This window comes from Coffea arabica, chromosome 2c (genome assembly GCF_036785885.1).
Source record: "Coffea arabica cultivar ET-39 chromosome 2c, Coffea Arabica ET-39 HiFi, whole genome shotgun sequence".
NCBI lineage: Eukaryota > Viridiplantae > Streptophyta > Magnoliopsida > Gentianales > Rubiaceae > Coffea > Coffea arabica.
In genome coordinates, this window is record NC_092312.1 from 28126752 (window position 1) to 28147695 (window position 20944).

Here is a 20944-nt window from a genome sequence, read left to right on the forward strand (position 1 = left end):
AGGCACATTCAAATTCAAAAAGTTCTTTTTCTCCTAAATGGTTTTAACACCTGAAATGGGTACTTTGGACACAGAATAGACTTAAGAGGTTAACGTATGGAAAGTATATCAACCATTGACTTGTAGGATTGGGACATTGTCAACAATCCAACGAAAACAATTATGACAAATGCATTTGTGTAGCTTGTGCTGCCCTAAAGATTTTGACTTCCAGAAAGATAACTGTGGGGTTTAACCAAGGCCTCGTGCCATCGGAGACATTCTTCTGGCTTTCGATGATTTCAGGGCTGTTTGAATTTATTACCCGGGATTCAAGAGCTTGCCTGCATTCCCCTTAAAAAAAGAGTTTTCCCGTTGTACGCAGAGACCACTGTGCTTACTTCAACAGTAAATTTTCTGCCAACTAATCTTGGTTTAACAGAGAGGTCCCTGACTATTCCACAAAATCATATTGGAACATGATCACATTATGTATATATTTTTCACTGTCCCAACTGTTCTCTACTATGTCAGCAAAGGGATCAACTTCAAAGCACCCCAAAAAATTTTCTACTTTGACCAGCAAAGAATCAAGAATATTCAATCAACAGTGCATATTCATCATGCAGCATCAACATTTATCCAAAAATATTATGCCCAAGTTGCTCTTTAAGAACTCAAATCTTTCAAGTAAATTTAAAATGTTGCAAATAGTTCCAACAAGTTTCAGAATTTTACATTCCAGCTAAACAACTGAGATATCTCATTTTTAACCTCCTCTCCCTGACAAAGAACAGGAAAGAAAAGTTAAAACAAGGAAAAACCTAAAATAGTTGTCTTATCTCAGGTACTTCTCGTATAGATCTTTTGCAAGGGCAAGGGCATCGCCTTGGGCCTTAACTGGGTAATGCTCTGTGCCCGCTTGCCATTCATTTGAATATGCTATCCATTCCTTTCTCCAATCCTCCAACGAGAATGCCTTGTCCTCGCTCAAGCTTTTTGATAAATGACTGAAGTACATTGAAGCTCGTGGGAAATAATATCCTTGGAGCAGCCCACTCCAAAACTTATTCGCTGATCACAGATGAATGAAATGTTAACACTGATCAAAAGCCCAGATAAGAATAGTTAATTAGATTGTAGCAGGTAAAAACATTTTGAAAGTACGTTACCATAGTCATGAAGCTTGCTTTGAATGTATTTTGTGTTATCAAACCACATTGTCACTTGTGTCCTTGCGTTCCACTCATACTTTAGAAAATGAAAACAAACAAAAAAAGAAGTCAAACAATCAATCATTCAGTCCCTATTCTAATTTATTTCAAACAGATCACGTGTACACCATTGACAGAAAAATGGATGGCCTGCTCTAATATCTGTATGAAAGGTGTGCAATCTCTGTAGAAAACAAAAGATACCACCAAGAGAATGCAATGACAAGCTTAATGCTGGACTTAAGTTGATCAAACTGATGGAAAAGGTGAGAATATGATTCTGACCTGCTTTGCCTCATCAGAATTAACTGCCAAACTTTTTGCACTTTCAAGCCAGCTTCCAAGTAAAAAATTATCGTCCGCAGCAAGAAGCACATCAATGTCCTTAATTAGTTGTAAAAATTTTTGACTCTGGACCACTAAGGCATTGGCGTCCTTATTTTGGAAAGCACTTATGGCATCCAAATATACCTGATTTGCAAGCTTTGATAGTGACTGCCTAGTCAAGTCAACCAAATCATACCTGTTCCAACAAAATATGTGATCAGTGGTGATTGCAACAACATTCATCTACTTTAAGCTTCCAATATTTCAAGCGAAAAGTTCAACTCGTTAATTTGCTTGAGAAAAGTTTCAGACAGTGCATTTATGCCGTGTGCATGTCCCGTTTGGAATCTCCCCTTTTAATCTTGACTTTTCATGTTGACAACATTGTTAGAGGGTTGACCACAATTTCGCTTTCACAAATGTAGAAATCATCTCTCAGATAACCATGCCTCCTTTCTTTATAACTTTTCTTCTACTTTGTTGGTTTCCCTTCTCGTAAGTGTAACATTGAGGACCAAAATTTTGAAGTTCTAAACTATAAAATTTCCTTCTTGCAACTTCTGGATCCCGTTCTCATTTCTTTTCTTAGTATCTACAACCATAGATCTCTCTTCCCCATTTTCATTTCAATTTTACCCTTCAAAATTACTATATATCTGCTATTTTCTTTCAACATTTCCAACCACAAAAAATTTGAAAAAATGAAACAGTTGGAAGAATGATCAACCTGCCAGAAAGCTAAAGCAAGAGATTAAACATGAGATAGAAATGGGCAATAGTGTTTTAATTTGCAGCTGAACGTTATATTCTTAGAGGGAAATACTCAAGCAAAATTGGGTAACTAGTAAGGAACATTTTGCTGTTCGGCCACCATCACATGAAACATTTCTTAAGTGTTATAATAAACAATGTATGGCATGTTTCCAACCACATGTGTAAGAGTAAAAGTCCTTCAAGAAAATAAGCACGCTGTAGCTGAATTTTGTCACATTTAGTCTCATGTAAATAATCCGGATGTAAGTTTATAGTTTCAACTTTCACATATTATAAGGTAATCTCAAAATGTACATGTTACACTCTATTATGATTTGTGTAAAATATTTTCTATGTTGATAGATTAAAACAGAAATTCTTAGTATACCAGTAGTATGCATGACCAGGTAAACAAGAATACTATCTAGACTTTACAGTTCTTAAAACTAATCAACACATGACATATCCTGAAGTTTCACCTCTCTCTCTCTCTCAATACTTGTGGCAGGACAGAAAAGAGAGACACAAGCAGATAGACAGACAGACACATGCAACAAACACATTTAGTTCAAGAAAAAAAGGAATGTAGGAAGGAAAAGAAAGTGGAAACTCATCCCAAATTGACCACCCGTATGCAACCTTACCTATATGTGAGACTTCCAGCAAGCTCATTTCCTGCGTCAAGAAAAAGCTTTAATGCAGCAATCGCATCCTGAGTATCATACCACAAATGTGGCTGAGTTAAAGGGGAGCTTATTTCGTGGAGCATAAACCTTCTGTTTCGGTATATTCCAGGAATCTTTTGCATCTGATTTTCTTGATGCAAATCGGATCTGGAATGAAGTGTTGGATCCCAATCTGGAAATTGGACTATGTAGTCTGTGTTGTGATCCTGGACAAAATTGATTTTGCAGAAGAATAATGAGTTGCAAACATCATGTGAGAGTGTTCAGAAACTAGAAGATAAACAGCACAATCCTTTATGACAGTTAACATAAATAAATATCCAGGAAAAAATGCCTAGAAAATTAACTTTATCCTGCATAGCCATGTTCAATTCTGTACTGATTCAAACTCTACAAGATAAATGAGAAAAATTCACATCACTTAACAGTCCTATTGTCTGAATAATTTATAGTCCTTTTCAACCAAATGTGCAATCCTATAGTCCTGACTCAGATAGATATCTCATTTCTGCATAATGATAAAAGAAAGCAATGGGAAACGACACTATATTTTATAGAGTAGAATATTAAAAAATATTAAGATATCATTATTCAATTCATGAGAACTTATTCTAAGAATCAACTATTTTTTAATATTTTTTCTTAATACTTAGTCCCGCATCGTGTATTCTATGCCACTCTGTTCAGTTTAGTGCTTCTGACAATTAAATATCTTAGTTAACTCAAAACAGAAAAATACAACATGCTAACAGTTTATCAGGATACATACAGCCACTCCATCAGTACAATTGTATATTGTTCGATGAAGAATTTCCCAAGCAGCTTCAATCTGGTGCAGTTCTTTACCATATCGTCTATGACTGTACACTTTCAGCCATTCCTGGAGAAGTAAATAAGACTACATCGTCAAGAATAGAAATGATTCAAGAGCAGTAATGGAGAAACCAAAAGCACCATATAGTGTTGCAATTCAATATTAAGTTTCGCATAGGAAGGTAAATATTCCTTTGGTTTATGCTCCACAAGTTTGATATTCCAAGATATGATACTCATATTTGATGTTTGAAGTGGTTGTATATGGCAGATATTTACATGAGTCCTAGAAACTTTTTCCTGTCTCTGTTCATGGGGTTGACAGAATTACAAAGGTTCTTGGTGACACTCAGAGAAAAGAGAGATGGATTTGAATGTAGTTATGTTTCTTAGTTAGGATGCCATTTTTGGTATAGGCTAGTTCTCAGATCTTATATCAGTCCCTTTGTCTCAAAGTATCTTTTTGCAAAATGCCACAAATTATTTTGAGTTCCTAAGCTTTCCTAAAATTTGCTTTGGATCATGTTCCCACTGACCCAGTCGATACTTCAAATATCCCTGGAAAAAAAGCAATTTACTTGAAGCCATTGATAAATCAAAGCGATTGCGTAACAACCATTTGAAGGAGTATGGAATGAATAATGAGCTTAATAAAAGAACAAGCCCATTTCCGAGGGGAATCAGATCTTCAGTAGTGAATTAGGGATTGAGGATTCAAACCACTATATATACCTGGCCTTAGTCACTTTCAACATACTTTTGATTTTCTTTTGGGCTTATGTTTGATTTATTGAGCTCACATGTATAGCTTAAAATTATTTATTTTGCAACACTTTCTGTGAGACTTGTGCTATAACTAATTCTCCCCCCTTCCAGACTGCTAAATATGGATAACAGGAGAGAATTCAGTACCGTATGCATACATGTAAGCTTTCCATTTCTTGTTGCAGGCAAATGAAAAGATACCAGTGCACATGAATAAAAGAATAAAAAGGAAAAAAAAACTGCCACTGCACCTTGAATAATATCACATGATTTGTCTCATCATTATTTATTAGTTTTTCTGGAATATATGTATATGCTAAAGATATACAAGGCAACTTAAAACATAAGAACACTGCAAAAGTAAGAAAGATGAATTGAATTCCATCTTATCCAATTGAGTTCTACTGGTGCAATTGAAAGTTGAGACTTAATTTCTTCTTTATTTATCTTTTTTTGAAGCTTTAGTGGCTTCTGATTATTTTCAATTGAAACTAAAACTTATGGATGATTTTACTCAATAAGAAAAATCCAAATTGACATATCTACAGAAAAATACTACTTTCATTAAGACTTCATAATGTAAAATGCAATCCTGGCTGATTGAGTTAATTTCTGTACTGCTTTCTCAGTTTTTATAGGATAATCTCTCACTGGGCTCTTATTGACATCACTGGAAACAACTCTGACTATATTAAGGAAGCAAAAAGCAGACAAGATGCAGCTCAATCTCAGTGATGTGCACGTGAGATTCTTATCACTGGTAACACAAGAACTTCGATTACCTTAACTTGGAATTTATCACTTCGAAATGCCATTTCAGACATAAGCTCAAATACAACTGGGTTATTTTCAATTCCTTCCATGCACATGCCAACACCAACCTGTCCAGAAAAACCAAATTGTTTACGATCTGCAGTAATTAGGGGGGAAAAAAGATTGTATAGTCAACTTCAGATATGTAGCATATTCTGCACGTAATTACATAAAGTACATGATCAACACATGAAGATGATAAGAATGAGAGAAATGAGAGAAAGTTAAATATACTCTGGCATTACCACCACACCTAAGCAAGAGGATTATAGATTATTCGATCTATACCCTATTTATTTATTTATTATTTATTTTGAGCAATATTCAATCTACACTTCTGTACCATGAACACTATAACCAGCCAGTACAACTAGTATGCATGTTAGTTGGCTATGATCCTCTACATGACACGGATTTTTCTCTTTAGGCTTCAATAAATTTCTGGTCTGGGATAGATTCTTCTAAAGTTTGATTATATAATATAGGAATGTCTCTCAGGTTTCTGAGAAGAAGTATATGTGTACCTCATATACTCCCAAAGACGTTTCTGAATTACGCAAAAATATTAGTCAGATGAGTCTATCAGTTTCAACTTTCAAACTGCAGCTGAACTTGAATTCTCTGTTTCAGAATTTTAAACCTGAAACAGCCTGAATCGACAAGGAACTGCCAAATTTGATGTAAATCAGCTATACAAAAACATGGTGGGAGATTTCCATCTGTTATCACCCTTCCATACTGAACAAAAATATTGATAGAGATGGTCCAAATTGTCAGCTCTTTTGCCTGGTAACTTATTGGGATACATTCATCCACATGGAGTTTCAAGCCCATCCAGAGTTGAGACCACATTCATCAGTTTTCAGTGTGGCCCATCTGCCCTTTCTCAATCAAACCGTGGAAACACCAAAAGAATACTATTCCACTTAAGCTCCACTTCAACATATTCAGACCACCAGAATTTCTCTCCCGGTTAACCTCTAATTTATATCAGTTGATCTTCTTCATCAAATTTTGGTTGTTTCCAGTGCCTCTTCAACCTCATAGGCCTGTGCTTTCTCCTCAGCTTGTAAAGCACACACATCAATTTGAGTCCTAATTTTCCTACTGGTGGTGGAGTTGTTGGACTTAGGCAAAATTTGGTTGCTTCCGGTGCCTATTTGATGGCGCCTCTCAATTGGGGAGTTCATGACTTTCTTTCAATCCTTGAACAGGAACTTGGGGCATGGGCAACTGATTCTTACCTGCTGGCTCTGACCGAAATTGGGATAGGCACGATTTGGTTAGGAACTCTTGCTGCCTTCTTTGTAGTTTCCACAAATCATAACGATTTTGGAGATAGGCATGTGAAGTAATTTTGGATGCTCCGCAAAACTGATGATCACCTCATCATAAGCTGATTTTTGCATCAGAGCCAGAAAACAGATTTGTGGTGTTAAGAGGAATATTATTTATTCTGTGTAGAAGTACCCAACCATGGAGTATACTTTGTGAAGTCAATTTCCAAGAAGTTGACTCTCATATTTTTGGAAGAAAGGAACAATAGTTTTCAAACTTTAAATAAAAAATGAAATATTTGCTTAAATAACTCATCCATCAAAAATTACAGATTATTATTTTTTAATTACTTTTGTATTGACTAATGATCCCTTCATGATTATAAGCCATTGAAGTCCAGAAAACTTCACATTCTGTCTTGATTCTCATGAATGTTGTGTCCTTTCTTACCTAAACTACTATTCCATAGAATGGATGTCCTATTCCTGTGAACCAATGGAGGAATAAAGAGTTCATTGAGAAAAATAGTCCATAGACCCTTCTTCTTTTACAGTTAGGAATCAGATTCTGTTCTCTGTGTTTGGCCAGTATTAGGAGCAGGATATATGCAGGCAAGAATTATTAGTAGAATAAAACATACCATAGTTGAATTTTCACTCAGACGAGCATCAATAGGACCTGAAGCGACTGCATCCAACACCCCATACATTTCAATATTGCCACCAAAATTGTGCAGCATACACCTGATATGTTTTGGATATTCAGAAAATTGGAAGTACGTGCAGACAGCATCCCAAGCTTCTCCAATATGGTTGACAAGATTAAAAAAACAAAAAAAAAGAACAGAAAGTATGTTCTGAACATAAAGCAAATAAAAGAATGAAAAACATAAAGCTCACGAAAGAATGAAAAATCACAATGATCTGGAGCAATACGCTAACTACCAGATATAAGGAGTTCCATAAAACTGAGAGGATGACTTCCATATTGGTTTTACATCAGCGAATAGATCAAGAACTATCATCTTCCCAAATGGAACCGAATGTAAAAGTGCCTGTGACAAACAAATCAAGATAATGGTTAAACAACTGCAAAACTAAAAAAACTTCAATAAGGGACAGTTAACATTTAATAAATATGGCTCCAAGGGAAAATTAGATGATAAAAGACTAAGTTAACAGAAGGACCAAAAGGTAGAATAAGAGCCAAATGAGGAAAGTCAAGAAGTTCAAAGATACATCTCTTTCCCTTTCATAAGGAGTCAATATATTTCAATGATTAGACCTTTTACATAAAATATATATGTTACCAGCAAGAAATATTACCTAAGAGCAAATTAATGCACCTATAATGGTCAAAAATCATTCCTTTAGCGAAAAGCAAAACTCAGAGCTCTTAATGCTAGCCAGGGCAATAAAAATTTTTGACAGTATCATATGCATATGGTGAAATCCCATGGAAAATGGAAGACAGGTATCACTGTTTCCTGATTTTGCACCTTTCCAGTAGTATGTTCGAGAATTCCTGCCTCTTCAGAAATTATCACCTGTAGATACCTAATGTCTGTTGAAGTAGGTAACCTTTCTTCATTTTTTGTTTCTTTTCAACTTTACTTTTTTTATTAATCAAGTAAAAGAATCTTGTCTGTATAAGGAATAAAGTTTTCTATTCATAGGGGGATGCAATAAGCTTTATGTGCTGAAAGTGTTTCTCCATATGGCTGCAACTTATAAGGTTTCAAAAACGATATGATTTATAGATCATGGAGCAAAGGAAGTTTAACTACTTTGAGTTGTAATATCCTCAAGAAAAGCTGGATAAACAAACAGAAAAAGACTACCAGAAAGCATGAAAAGAGTGTAAACAGACTCACAGCAAAACCAGAGGAAGCAGCTAAAGCCATTGAATATGCGTACCTTCATTTGTGGTGGTTTCCAAAATGATGAATCTGAATAGAATAGCCAACCCTGAAGATTGTAAATGAGCATTCTTCAGTTCATTTATCATCCAAAATAAGACAGCTATGACAGTCACACTTCATATTAAAAAAAGAAAAAGAAAAAAAAGAACATCATGAAGTCTTGCCGTGATATAAATTCCATTTCCTAACTATTTCCCCTTTTTGTTTCAAAATGAAAAATGGGAAAGGAGACAACAAGAGAGTTAAACCCGTTATAAGGGCTGGGTATTTGGCTACTTTATTTGCTTTTTGCTCATCTTAGGTTTTAGTATTTACCTAGTTTTAGAAGGGTAGTACATAGTGAATATAGTACTTTTCTTCAACTTACACTTTGTGGCTTATGAATTTCAGTACCGAACTACTAATTAGATGATTCCTTGAAGTTTTATCATTGTGTCAGGACCTCCAACATTTTATATTACATCTGAGATCCCAATTGCATATCATGCTACCTAATGCTCCTGTTCTGCAGAAACAATGTTGAAATATTAATGCCATTAGTGTCTTTTTGTGCATATGGCAAACTTTTGCGTGCATATCCAGAAAACAAGAATGACTTTGTGTAACGTCCAGTTGGTGTTAATGAAAAACATTCCTAGTAGAAGTAACTGTAAATCAAGGAAAATCACGGAAGGCCCTTATCACAATAAGTCCAATTCAAACTTGTTCACAACATTCCTACCTAAGTGGACTTCGAAATAAAGATTTTTGTGTTAACGTCTGCTCCTATTGAGTTCAACCAAAAAGCAGACAACTAACTTAAATAATCACAGAGATATTGGGTCAAGACAGAAAACAAAGGGAATAAAAAATGTCCGCAATCAAACTATCAATTAATTCTGGCAGAAGAACTTTTATGTCTTTTATTAATTCTGACAATTTTCCTTGGTACAATCTGAAGACCATTTTAGCAGAAAATGACCAATATAACTGACAATGAATGCAGTGAATGTCAAATTACAGAACTGAACAGACAATTAGAATAAGAGACTACGTGGCCTTTTAAGGACATACTTGCATTAGCCAAACTGCATCCTTATCCGCTTTAGACATTGCTGCGTAGACAGCTGAACCAAGAGAAGATATATATGTTGGATCATCAGTAGGAGGGCTGTTCTCATTAAATGTATCACTGCATAACATGCTATCTCTGTAAGATCACATATAGACAAACTTACTCCATAAGGAGCAAAGGAAGGCTTTAAATACCATGTGGAAGAACTGCTAAAATACATGACTTTCTCAAATATATAATGAAGAAAAAGAAAATACCTGCAAACGTGGACTAGAAAATGAAAGCAAGATCAGATAGGATAAAACAGCCAGTCATGACCATCATGATGATAACCAGAACACGTAGAAAATCCAAAATAAACAAATAACAGTAGTACAAACTACAGAATTACAGACAGAAGTTGACATAAGGTACAAAAAACGTAAAGAAGATGAAAAAAACATACATGCATACATACAGCTGAAAAACCTTGGATATAAGTCATAAATCAGAACTACAAGCATGACCCCTTTCTGTAGGTAACATCTAACTTGTCTACTATTAGCCATTGAGCTTATGGTCCTTTTAGTGTGGGTTCAGTTAGATGAATCTGTCATGCTTATGCTCTTAGAGGGACGAATCATTTACATATCCTTGTACTCTAAGACAAATCCTTGTGTCCAGACACATTCTTTTTTGACAGCCAAAGCATGTGTGAAGTGCAAACTTAGCATAAGGGTTCAAACTAAACCCTAGATCTTTCTCCACCCTTAAGTCATGTTAAAATTGCCACTCTATCTAAAAACTTGACCTATTAGGAGGAAGACAATATAAGTATTATAGAATCACATGACATGTACCGACTCTTACATCTAATAAGATGGTCACCAATATCAAAATATTCATGTTGTAAAAAAAAAAGGCATTGACATGGTTTAGGAGTACTCTCCCAGGGAAAGAAAACAAATAGAATAAGCTTCCCTTGGTAATCAATGAACTTTATTACACATACCAGTTATAAATGTTTGTGATATCTCCATATTCTGCATGAAAATATAACAATTAGGCACAGTCAATAAGCACAGTCAATAAGCACAGTCAATATTTTACAAAAACAGACTATAAAATTCTCTAAAACACCATGGACCCAGTGGATCATTTCATGTGCTGATAGCACAAGAAACTAAACCAAATGCCCCAGAAATTACAAATTACCAACTGAAAACAAACCAAGCAAAATGCAGAATGTATCATGAATGATTTTCCCTTCAACATGAAATCTCATATAAATTAATGCATAACCACAGAAGAAATCCTCTATCATAAGGCCATCAAGAAAATGAATTTCTAACCATCCAACTGCTTAATCTTCGAGGTGTACATGTTACAAGATATATGCATGTAATGAGAAATATATTGAAAAAAGCAAGTTATAACGGAAAGAAACAGTTTTAAACAAATTCAGAGCACCATGGAGGAATTGAAATGACATTTGATGTAACAAATCTGAAACCCGTAAAATAAATAAATAAACAAATATAAAATTGATTTTCATTGTTCCTCTTTTTTTTTTTTTGTTTAAGTTGTTAACAAACTGCATTGTATTAATTCAAAATGTATATATTTCATCTTTTTTTGAGCACAGACAAGATAAAAGATTGATGAACATTTTACCTTTGAACTGCTGCTTGATAAATGCCTCCCCGATTTCAACAAATAAAGGATCAGAAGGATCAAGAAGGAAAGTGCAGCACCATCGAGGGTCAGCATCAACAGTGTTCCTAAGATGGATGTAAAACAGCTCATTTTGTGGAAAAAAAATACAGTTTACCAATATCAGGTAAAAGGAAAATTTTCCAGACTACATAAACAAACAGCTGGAGAAATTGACATGAATAAGAAATAATATACCAAATGAAAATTCAAGAAAAACTCAAGTGACTTGGATCTTATAATGATGTCGGGTGATATAGAACCAGGAAGAGAATTTTCTACTCCATTAATCAATATTTCAATAAGATAACCCATTGAAAGCAGAAAAAGGAATGGAACCTAGAAAGGTTTTCCACTTGAATAAATGCATGGACCAATACTCGAGATCGCAAGAATACAGATGGCTGTCTAACTACTCATCACCAGATTCAGACCTGCATTTGGTTTGTAATTGTTGCATTTGAAAGGGGAGCAAAAAATGCATCTGTTCATTTTACTTCTACCAGAAGATTACCAAGCATAGTTGTGACAAGCCCAAAAAAGTACACAGATATTAACTCATCTTAGGATAAAATGCAGAGAAAGTCAGCAGTGGATTCAGAATATCATAATAACATCATCCATGGCGTTGACACGCGTTGAATATTGAAATAAAGGACAAAGAAAGTGCAGGGGGATAAAAAGGTAATGACTAAGCATATTAAAGGCCAAAGCCATATACCATTCCCCAAGTCTACTTATGTTGGCAGACGGATAAATTGCTTTTAGTGCAGCTGGAACATTTCCAGAGAACGATGGGAGCACTAGTAAAAGAGAACATAATTAGTTTCAAAAGGCACAAGTTGACATGTGGAACAGAAAAAAGGTGTTTGATTTTGATACGATTGCATACCTGGAGTCATGCCTAACTCCAACATCCGGGCTAATATCTGTTTTTGCAACAACAACTGTTTATCCAACCAATTTTGAGACAAAGGCCCACCCCACCTGCAAAATGATAGACATTGGATGTAAATCTTTTCACAAGGGTAGATATTAAACTGCAGATGACAATATAAGCAAAACAGACCAGTGGCACACCCAAACTAATGAAGCAAAACTAGAGAAGCCAAAAGGTCAAGTATGCAATACAGTTAAAAAGTCTGATATCCAGTGAACAAGTTATTTGAAATCATGTAAATAATGGAGATAACAAGTTAGCTTTTTCAAGGCATGATAGAATGTAAAACCCAAGACATATTTCAAGAATTACAATACACAAAAGTAAAGCTGAAATCTTTATGGTTTATACTCTAATTTATTAACAGTCCATATGCTTTTATTTAGCTAAATATTCCTCTTCTATTTTTCATACTTGTCATTTATCCACCATCTGCTTACCAGTCAAGTGACCATGTAACCATGGATCATAAGAAGATGTAGATAACTGCAGTACCCAAGATAAACTAGTACTTGACTATTTTTCTGCACGGCAAATTGAAAATTTTAGGGGAATGTTGTTCTTGTTGTGGGCCGTAATTAGCCATTTAATGGATTTTCTTTCTTCCATATCCCATTAGTTGCACAGAAAGATCTTAACCTTTAAGTGTCTCTCTCCTCTAAAAGATATTGCTGTATCCTATCTCAAAGATAGCATGTGTAACCAAAAATAAAAAATGGGCAACCACATGACTGATATTGAGATGGAGAGAATATCAACCTTTTATCTGCTTACTTTTGTTTCAAAAACAACAGGGAAATAGTTTCAGAAATATTCTGTATTCTATTACAGTCTTATATAATAGCTATCACTGCTATAGCAACAATTACAGTTATACGCTATTCTCCTGTTTTGGGGGTCTAAATACAACAGTTATTTCGCTGCGACATCATCTGTGTTAATATCATTGTTACTGTAATATCCTAGCTATAATCACAATGATAATGACCAATGTAAATATAACAATGATGAGATGAGTCTCATTTCACAAAGGAGGGGAATGAGTTATTTCTGTTGCTGGGCAATCAATCCAGTGGAGGACATTCTAAGACCCTCAGCCAAATAAAAAGAATGAGTGCCGTTGCCCTTCTTTCCCACTTCTGACCTACCAATCAAAGCTGTCTATTACCATATGTCCAGAAAACTATATTTAAACAAATTTTTATTTCAGGTGTAATTTGACTACAAATAAATTTTTCATGCAAATCAAGATAGTGTAGTTGTATTAGCATGTTGTGCCTTAGACAATCACAGCACTGATTGCTCCATCAACTCAAAAGTAGATAAGAATCATTCAGATATTCATGATATACACGGAAACAGTATGTGAGCATATGTGTGCTATGTGCTCACGCATGTAAGTTTCCCATGCGCGCCCAAGCAAGAAAGGCAGGTCCACCAAAGAAATCATTCAAATCTTCTGCTGTGATATTAAAATCTTCCTGTCAAGTAAAAGGAATCAGATTATCATCATGAAACATGGCAAAAACACAAAGAACACTTTACAGCAAGAGTTTGATCAATCAAACCAGCTAGAATCTAACAAAGTACCATGTTAAAGAAATGAATTCATGCACAGGCTGGCAAATGAATCATATGCTGGTATCATTAACTTTTCACTCAGGGCATCAGGCTGGCTAATGAATCATATTGGGCCAAAATTTTGGAGCCTAAAAATGGCTGCTAGTGTTCTTTTTCGAAGACATTAGAACTAAGCAATGAGATAAACCAATTTAACAGAAATTTTAAATAAAATCAGGAAATTATGAAGTACATACCGTAAAAACTTTTTGCCATATGGCTTCTTGGCCCGTAAAAGCTAGAGGTAAATTAATTCCCTGAAGTGCCATCCAATCTATCTCTTTCTCCCACCTTTCCCAGTCCCACCAAACGTATGAATCTGCATACACAATAAAGAACTGTTCTAAGCTATTTACAGCAGCTTCTTAAGCATACCTAATGAGTTCAAAAAGTCATCATGTTAAGAGACTTACTGCTTCTGTCTCATCATTTTGAAATCCCAAAAAATGCTAGTTTCCACAGTATAGGCCACTAATCTATTATTAGGTCTAAAAAACTTCAATATGAATAGGCCATTTCCAAATATCAATTTAAAACTATCCCACACCACAGATGACCTGCCAATTCGTAATTCCTACATCCAATACATAACAACTGTGTCCTACACATCTTTCAAGCTTAACATCATATTATGGCCAATAACTAGCAATTGGCTGGCTTATTACATGTCTTGGTAGTCTAGCACACAGGCTGTTACAGCAACATGACTTTCTTTTCTCTTTCAAATGATGAAAAGATTAAACTGAAACCAAAACATCAGAAAAATAAAAAAGAAAAAACTAAAAAGAAAACACATTTGACAAATATAAACACAATTTCCAATGCTTTTAAATTCATTCATCATTTTAGCACGCGATTTGAGAAGATTAGTTAACACAATGAATAGCCTAGATTGCACTAGCCCCAAAACACATGTAAGTGGGACAGCACTCTTTAAGTAACAAAAAAGCAATAAATTGTGGAAGATGTGATTCTTACAGCTGGAAGTTACTACATTTTGGTAATAGTTCCATGGCACAGCCCGCTGAATTATCACCACATTATCACTTACACGAGGTAGTGCTCCTGGCTTAGGAACTGATGCTATCTGAATGCCCCCTGTCTTATCCCATGAAACATGAACATAACACAAATACTTTAAATACCAATGCAGGCCTGATGTGATTTCAGTTGCAGTAGTTCCTTCAATTCTGAGCATGGGAAGGGAGGGAGGGAGGGAGGGAGGGAGAGAGAGAGAGAGAGAGTTCAGACCTCAATTTAAGCATCTTAGTAATTACCATCTGTCATTTCCATAAATACATATACTTTCAAGAAGATAAAAAGAGAGTAACTCAAAAATAAAAAATGTCTTCCATGCATAAGTAGCAAAGAGACAGTGTAAACCTACTAAAGCTCTTGAAGCAGGAAAAAATGGTACATATGAACCCCAAAGAAACTGAAGGGTAAATGGAGTCCTAGATGTTATTGGAATAAAGATCTAAAAGTTACAAATATGTTTCAGAGACCAAAAGTGAAAATCTCAAGAAATTCAATCAGTTTCTAATATGAGAAATGACTATCCACCAAAATTGTCTATAGCCCTTTCCAAATCTAACTAAGAAATCAAAGTTCTCAGAAATATTGTTCTTTCCATGTAATGGCCTTCTAAATGATTATGGTGGGGTAGTTGCACCTAAACCCAAAATAGAACAAGTAGGAACATTCTGATAAGTGTAAGCCATATGTGCCTAACAAATAGTACAGAGTGGCAACACGACAGTGGAAGGTTGCTAAAACTCCTGCTTAAGCAGCAAGAGAAATCACCTTCACCATGCATTCATTGTAAGTCTGCATAATTAATATTTTAGAATCAATGAGGGGTTTCTTGTCTTTACCTTTCATTCAGTTAGATGACCAATATGATCCTCAAACTTTTTCCAGTAAATTACAGTACATGAGAAAATATCTGAAAATTAAGAATGTAGAGAGAAGCAATTTCATCATTCTATTTGCCAGATTAAAAGTAACACAGTCACATACAGTATCTGAGGAGAATTTCTCCTTGAGCTTTTGTAATTGCTTATCCGGAAGCAGCTGCGTCCATCACAGCCATCCTGATGCTTACAATCAACAAGCAGAAGTCGGTTTCACATACCATACAAGCAGCAATACAGTTACAAGCAAACAACTTAACAGATGAATCTCGCACTTAGTCATCATTGTTGTTTAGAAATGTATATAGAGTCAGCTCAAGTAGCATGAGTAAAAAGGAGTTATATCACTGTCCTAACAGATAACATCATCCATCGGCTCCTTCCAGCAGGAAAAGTACCCCTTGCAATTTACAAATTGTACATCTTTATCGTACTCCAAGTCATAGAAATGCTGACAACTCTATTTTCTTAATCAGAATTTGACCTTCAACTGCATGGACAATGCACATCATTGAGGCATTGTAAAGGGACAAACTTGGTAGTGCCAAAATTATCGGGAGACAATCAATACCATATATTGCACATTGGACCCCTGCAAATTCTAGTTCTTCTTGTCGAAACAGGAAAAAATTTTGCAAATTAGATATACATCATATTAACTTCTGGGGTCTCAAAGTCGAACAATTGACTTGTCCACTAAACAAATTTTAAAGATACTATTGCTGGGCTTTAATACGTTCATAAATCCAATTGCTCTTGATTGCTTCAAACTTCCAACATATGAGCAGAAACTTTAGAGAAAAAGTAGAAAATGAGTAAAAACCAATAATTGTAGTCAAATTATAAACTCAAAACTTTCATATCAGCACAAAATGGAACAAACCCAGACCACACAAAAGTTCAAGAAATTGATGTGGTTGTATACCTTGGAGACAATTTTGAATTCAAAACTGGACAAATGGGTTGGAAGCAACCTCTGGAGTACACCCCTGGCTGCAGCTTCTTGCACTGATGCAGGTGATCTTTTACTGTCCAAACGCTTCAGCAGGGACTCGATAGCAGCTTCTGATTCTTGAATTGATGAAGATGATGAACATAATATTAGCGATGAAAGTAGTGAAAGCAGGATCAACGAATTTGAAATCTGCATCTTTTGGTGTAGAGAGTTGGTGCTGGTTTCTGTTAGTTCATTGGAGCAGTATTAGTTCAGATTTTGTTCGTTCAATCTTTTTGATTTTTGGATTAGTCTATGATTGATGATTCCGTAATGGTACAGGAGCTTTAACACCCAAGGAAGAGAAGGCAAAAGTCAAAACGGTTTCTTGTCATTTCCTCTGTATTCTTATTTCTTTTCTTTTTTGGGGTCTAATTTTGAATTTTTGTTCTCCTGAAAATGAATTTGGGGAGAAAAAAATAATAAAAAACAAGAAAAACACAAAAGTTTTTTTTTTGTTTAATTTGGTTTTATTGTGATGTGATGGGGAATTCTTTTTTTTTTTCTCTGTTTGTATTTGATATAGGGAATAAGGAATATAAAAATTTATGGAGAAAACAAAATATGAATTTAATCATTATTACTAGGGGGAATCCTGCGCTAAGCATGGGAGTTTTAACCTATGCGATGAAATATTTATTCAAATAAATTCATTAGAAAAGATAGTAGAATTAGAACTGAATGGTAATAAGTTTAATTGAATCAGTTGAAGTGCATGGAATTATAGTAAATTGGTCAAATCAACAAACTTATAAAAGTAAACAAATTTATAAGCAAAAGAAATAGGATTATCGTAGATAATCACACCATATCATTATAAATAATAACTATAGCAAAGACATCATTGCCTTTGTTACTATTGTTGTGAAACTAATACAAAAACTCCCAAAAGTAGGGATTCGAATAGTAGAGAGAGAGATAGAATTATTATATTTACTGATCAAAGTACTTCCAAATCTCAAGGTTACAAGGTTACAAATGAAGTAGGATACACCCCTATATATAGGTGATCCAAAATCAAAAGTACATGAACCCTATTAAAAACAAATACATGAATTTAGTACATCAAGTACATCGATAAATGAGTTCATCCAATGTACCAATGAATCTAGGGGGAATACATGTGTCTATCATTTTGAGAATACAAACGGACATCTTCATCTTGTAATCCTTCTTGAGAATACCAATGGACATCCACATCTTATCATTATTCCATAACACTCCCCCTTGGATATCCATGACACAAGGAATATGTCTCGTTAAAACCTTATTAGGGAAAAATCCAGTGGGATAAAAACCCTAGTGAAGGAAAAAGAGTACACTATTCTTGTGTAATAAATTCTCCCCCTGAAGCAAACATTATATGAGATCCTTTAGCCGATGCATACCAATATTCTTCACCAGTTTCTCAAATGTAGCAGTCGGCAAAGCCTTGGTAAACAAATCTGCCAAATTATTATCCGATCGAATTTGTAGCACATCAATCTCACCATTCTTCTGCAAATCATGAGTAAAGAAGAATTTCGGTGAAATGTGTTTCGTTCTATCTCCTTTAATATATCCTCCCTTTAATTGAGCTATACAAGCTGCATTATCTTCATATAAAATAGTTGGAGGAATTTTCTTCTCGGAGGATAACCCACAACTCTTCTGGATGTAGTGGGTCATTGATCTTAGCCAAATGCATTCTCAACTGGCTTCATGAATTGCTATTATTTCAGCATGATTTGATGAAGTGGCAGTTAAGGATTGTTTTGTAGAACGCCAAGAAATGGCTGTTCCGCCACAAGTAAAGAAATAGCCAGTTTGAGATCGTGTTTTATGTGGATCAGACAAATACCCAGCATCAGCATATCCAAGCAACTCAGGCTTAGATTTATTTGAATAAAACAAACCAAGATCAATTGTTCCTTGGAGATAGCGAAAAATGTGTTTAATACCATTCCAATGTCGTTTTGTAGGCGAGGAACTAAATCTTGCTAATAAATTCACAGCAAATGATATATCTGGCCTTGTACAATTAGCAAGATACATAAGCGCACCAATTGCACTGAGATATGGTACTTCAGGACCAAGTATCTCTTCATGTTCCTCTTATGGTCTAAAGGGATCCTTATAAGGATCCAATGATCTAACGACCATTGGGGTACTTAATGTATGTGCTTTATCCATACAGAATCGTTTTAATATCTTCTGGGTATAAGCAGTTTGGTGAACAAAAATTCCACCTTCTAAATGCTCAATTTGTAAACCAAAACAGAATTTTGTCTTTCCAAAATCTTTGATTTCAAATTCTTTCTTCAAATATTCGATAGCCTTTTGGATCTCTTCAGGAGTTCCAATCAAATTGAGATCATCAACATATATCGCAATAATCACAAAATTTGACCCATTTTTCTTGATAAAAACACATGGACATATTGGGTCATTGATATAACCTTCTTTAGTTAAGTATTCATTGAGGCGGTTATACCACATACGTCCAGATTGTTTGAGTCCATACAAAGACTTTTGTATTCTAATAGATACACATCTCTAGGATTTGATTTACATGCTTCAAGAATGTTGAATCCTTCAGGGATTCTCATGTAAATATTATTTTCAAGATTCCCATACAAATAAGCAGTAACAACGTCCATCAGACGCATATCAAGTTTTTCATGCACTGCAATACTCACAAGATATCTAAATGTGATCGTATCCACTACAGGTGAATACGTTTCATCATAATCAAATCCAGACCTTTGTGAAAAACCTTGGGCTACAAGTCTTGCTTTATGTCTCACTATTTCATTCTTTTCATTCCTTTTCCTTACAAAAACCCATTTATATCCAACTGGCTTTACACCTTCAGGTGTTTGGACTACAGGTCCAAAAACATTCCTTTTAGTCAATGAATTTAATTCAGATTGTATCGCATCTTTCCATTTTGGCCAATTATTTCTATGCCGACATTCATCAACCGACCTGAGCTCATGATTCTCGTCATCTATCATAATATCAAGTGCTACATTATATGCAAAAGTACTATCAACAATTATTTCTCTTCGGTTCCAACTTTTTCTTGTAGTGATAAAGTTTATCGAATTTTCTATAACTTCATTCTCTTCAGGAGTTGGCTCTTCAGGAGCGACCTCTTTAGGAGGTTGAATTTTGTCACTAATTATTGATTCATCTGATCCTCTTTTCTTTCGAGGATTTTTATCTTTGGAACCAAAAGGTCTTCCACGCTTCAGGCGTGTTTTAGACTCATTAGCACTTGTGATTTGTCATTCAGGAACGTTTATTTTAATCGGAGCATTTTCAGCTGGAATATGTGATTTGGTGACTCTTCTGGAGTCACTAAATGCATCCGGCAATTGATTTGCAATATTTTGCAAATGTATGATCCTTTGAACTTCTAGTTCACATTCTTTTGTATGAGGATCCAGGAAATCTAATGAGATTTTCCAAATGATTTCCTTTTTCGGGATTTCCTTTTTCGGCAGGATATCCTTTTTCAGTTGATCTGTTCCTCCCCCTAATGTCGGGAAATGTGATTCATCAAAATGACAATCTGCAAATCTTGCAGTAAATAAATCACCTGTCAATGGCTCAATATATGTAACAATAGAAGGTGATTCATACCCGACATATATTCCCAATCGCCTTTGGGGGCCCAATTTACGACGTTGGGGCGGTGCAATAGGAACATAAACCGCACACCCAAATATTCGTAAATGAGAAATATTGGACTCATTACCAAATACTAATTGAATGGGGGAATAATTATGATAACTAGTCGGCCTAATTCTCACAAGTGTTGCTGCATGTAATATAGCATGTCCCCAAGCAGATAGGGGAAGCTTAGACCTCATCAACAATGGTCTAGCAATTAATTGTAACCTTTTAATAAATGATTTGGCTAGACCATTTTGTGTGTGAACATAGGCTACAGGATGTTCAACAGTTATCTCAATGGACATGCAATAATCATCAAAAGCATGTGACGAATATTCACCAGCATTATCTAAACGAATTCTTTTAATAGGATAATCAGGGAACTGTACTCGCAATTTAATTATCTGAGCAAGCAATCTCGCAAATGCTATGTTGCGAGTAGATAGTAAACAGACATGTGACCATCTAGTCGATGCATCAATTAGCACCATGAAATATCGAAATGGTCCACATGGTGGATCT

General features: G+C 35.1%; 1 protein-coding gene across 2 annotated transcripts; it reads right to left on the minus strand.

The window, feature by feature from the left end:
* Positions 1 to 578: 578 nt before the first annotated feature.
* Positions 579 to 17063, minus strand: LOC113727113 (alpha-N-acetylglucosaminidase). Of its 2 annotated transcripts, none has more exons than XM_027251117.2 (19): positions 16694 to 17063; positions 15875 to 15948; positions 14834 to 15045; positions 14053 to 14174; positions 13628 to 13716; positions 12188 to 12282; positions 12017 to 12098; positions 11257 to 11363; positions 10595 to 10625; positions 9603 to 9720; positions 8545 to 8595; positions 7573 to 7682; positions 7269 to 7371; positions 5320 to 5418; positions 3729 to 3839; positions 2918 to 3165; positions 1479 to 1716; positions 1152 to 1230; positions 579 to 1053 (listed from the first exon to the last, which is right to left on the minus strand). In XM_027251117.2, the coding sequence occupies exons 1-19, from the start codon at positions 16916 to 16918 to the stop codon at positions 818 to 820; spliced, it is 2430 nt and encodes an 809-aa protein (XP_027106918.1). In that variant the 5' UTR covers positions 16919 to 17063; the 3' UTR covers positions 579 to 817. The 2 variants fall into 2 exon arrangements, with proteins under 2 accessions (XP_027106918.1, XP_027106917.1); XM_027251116.2 differs by having other exon boundaries at positions 15875 to 15954.
* Between the last annotated feature and the right edge of the window lie 3881 nt (positions 17064 to 20944).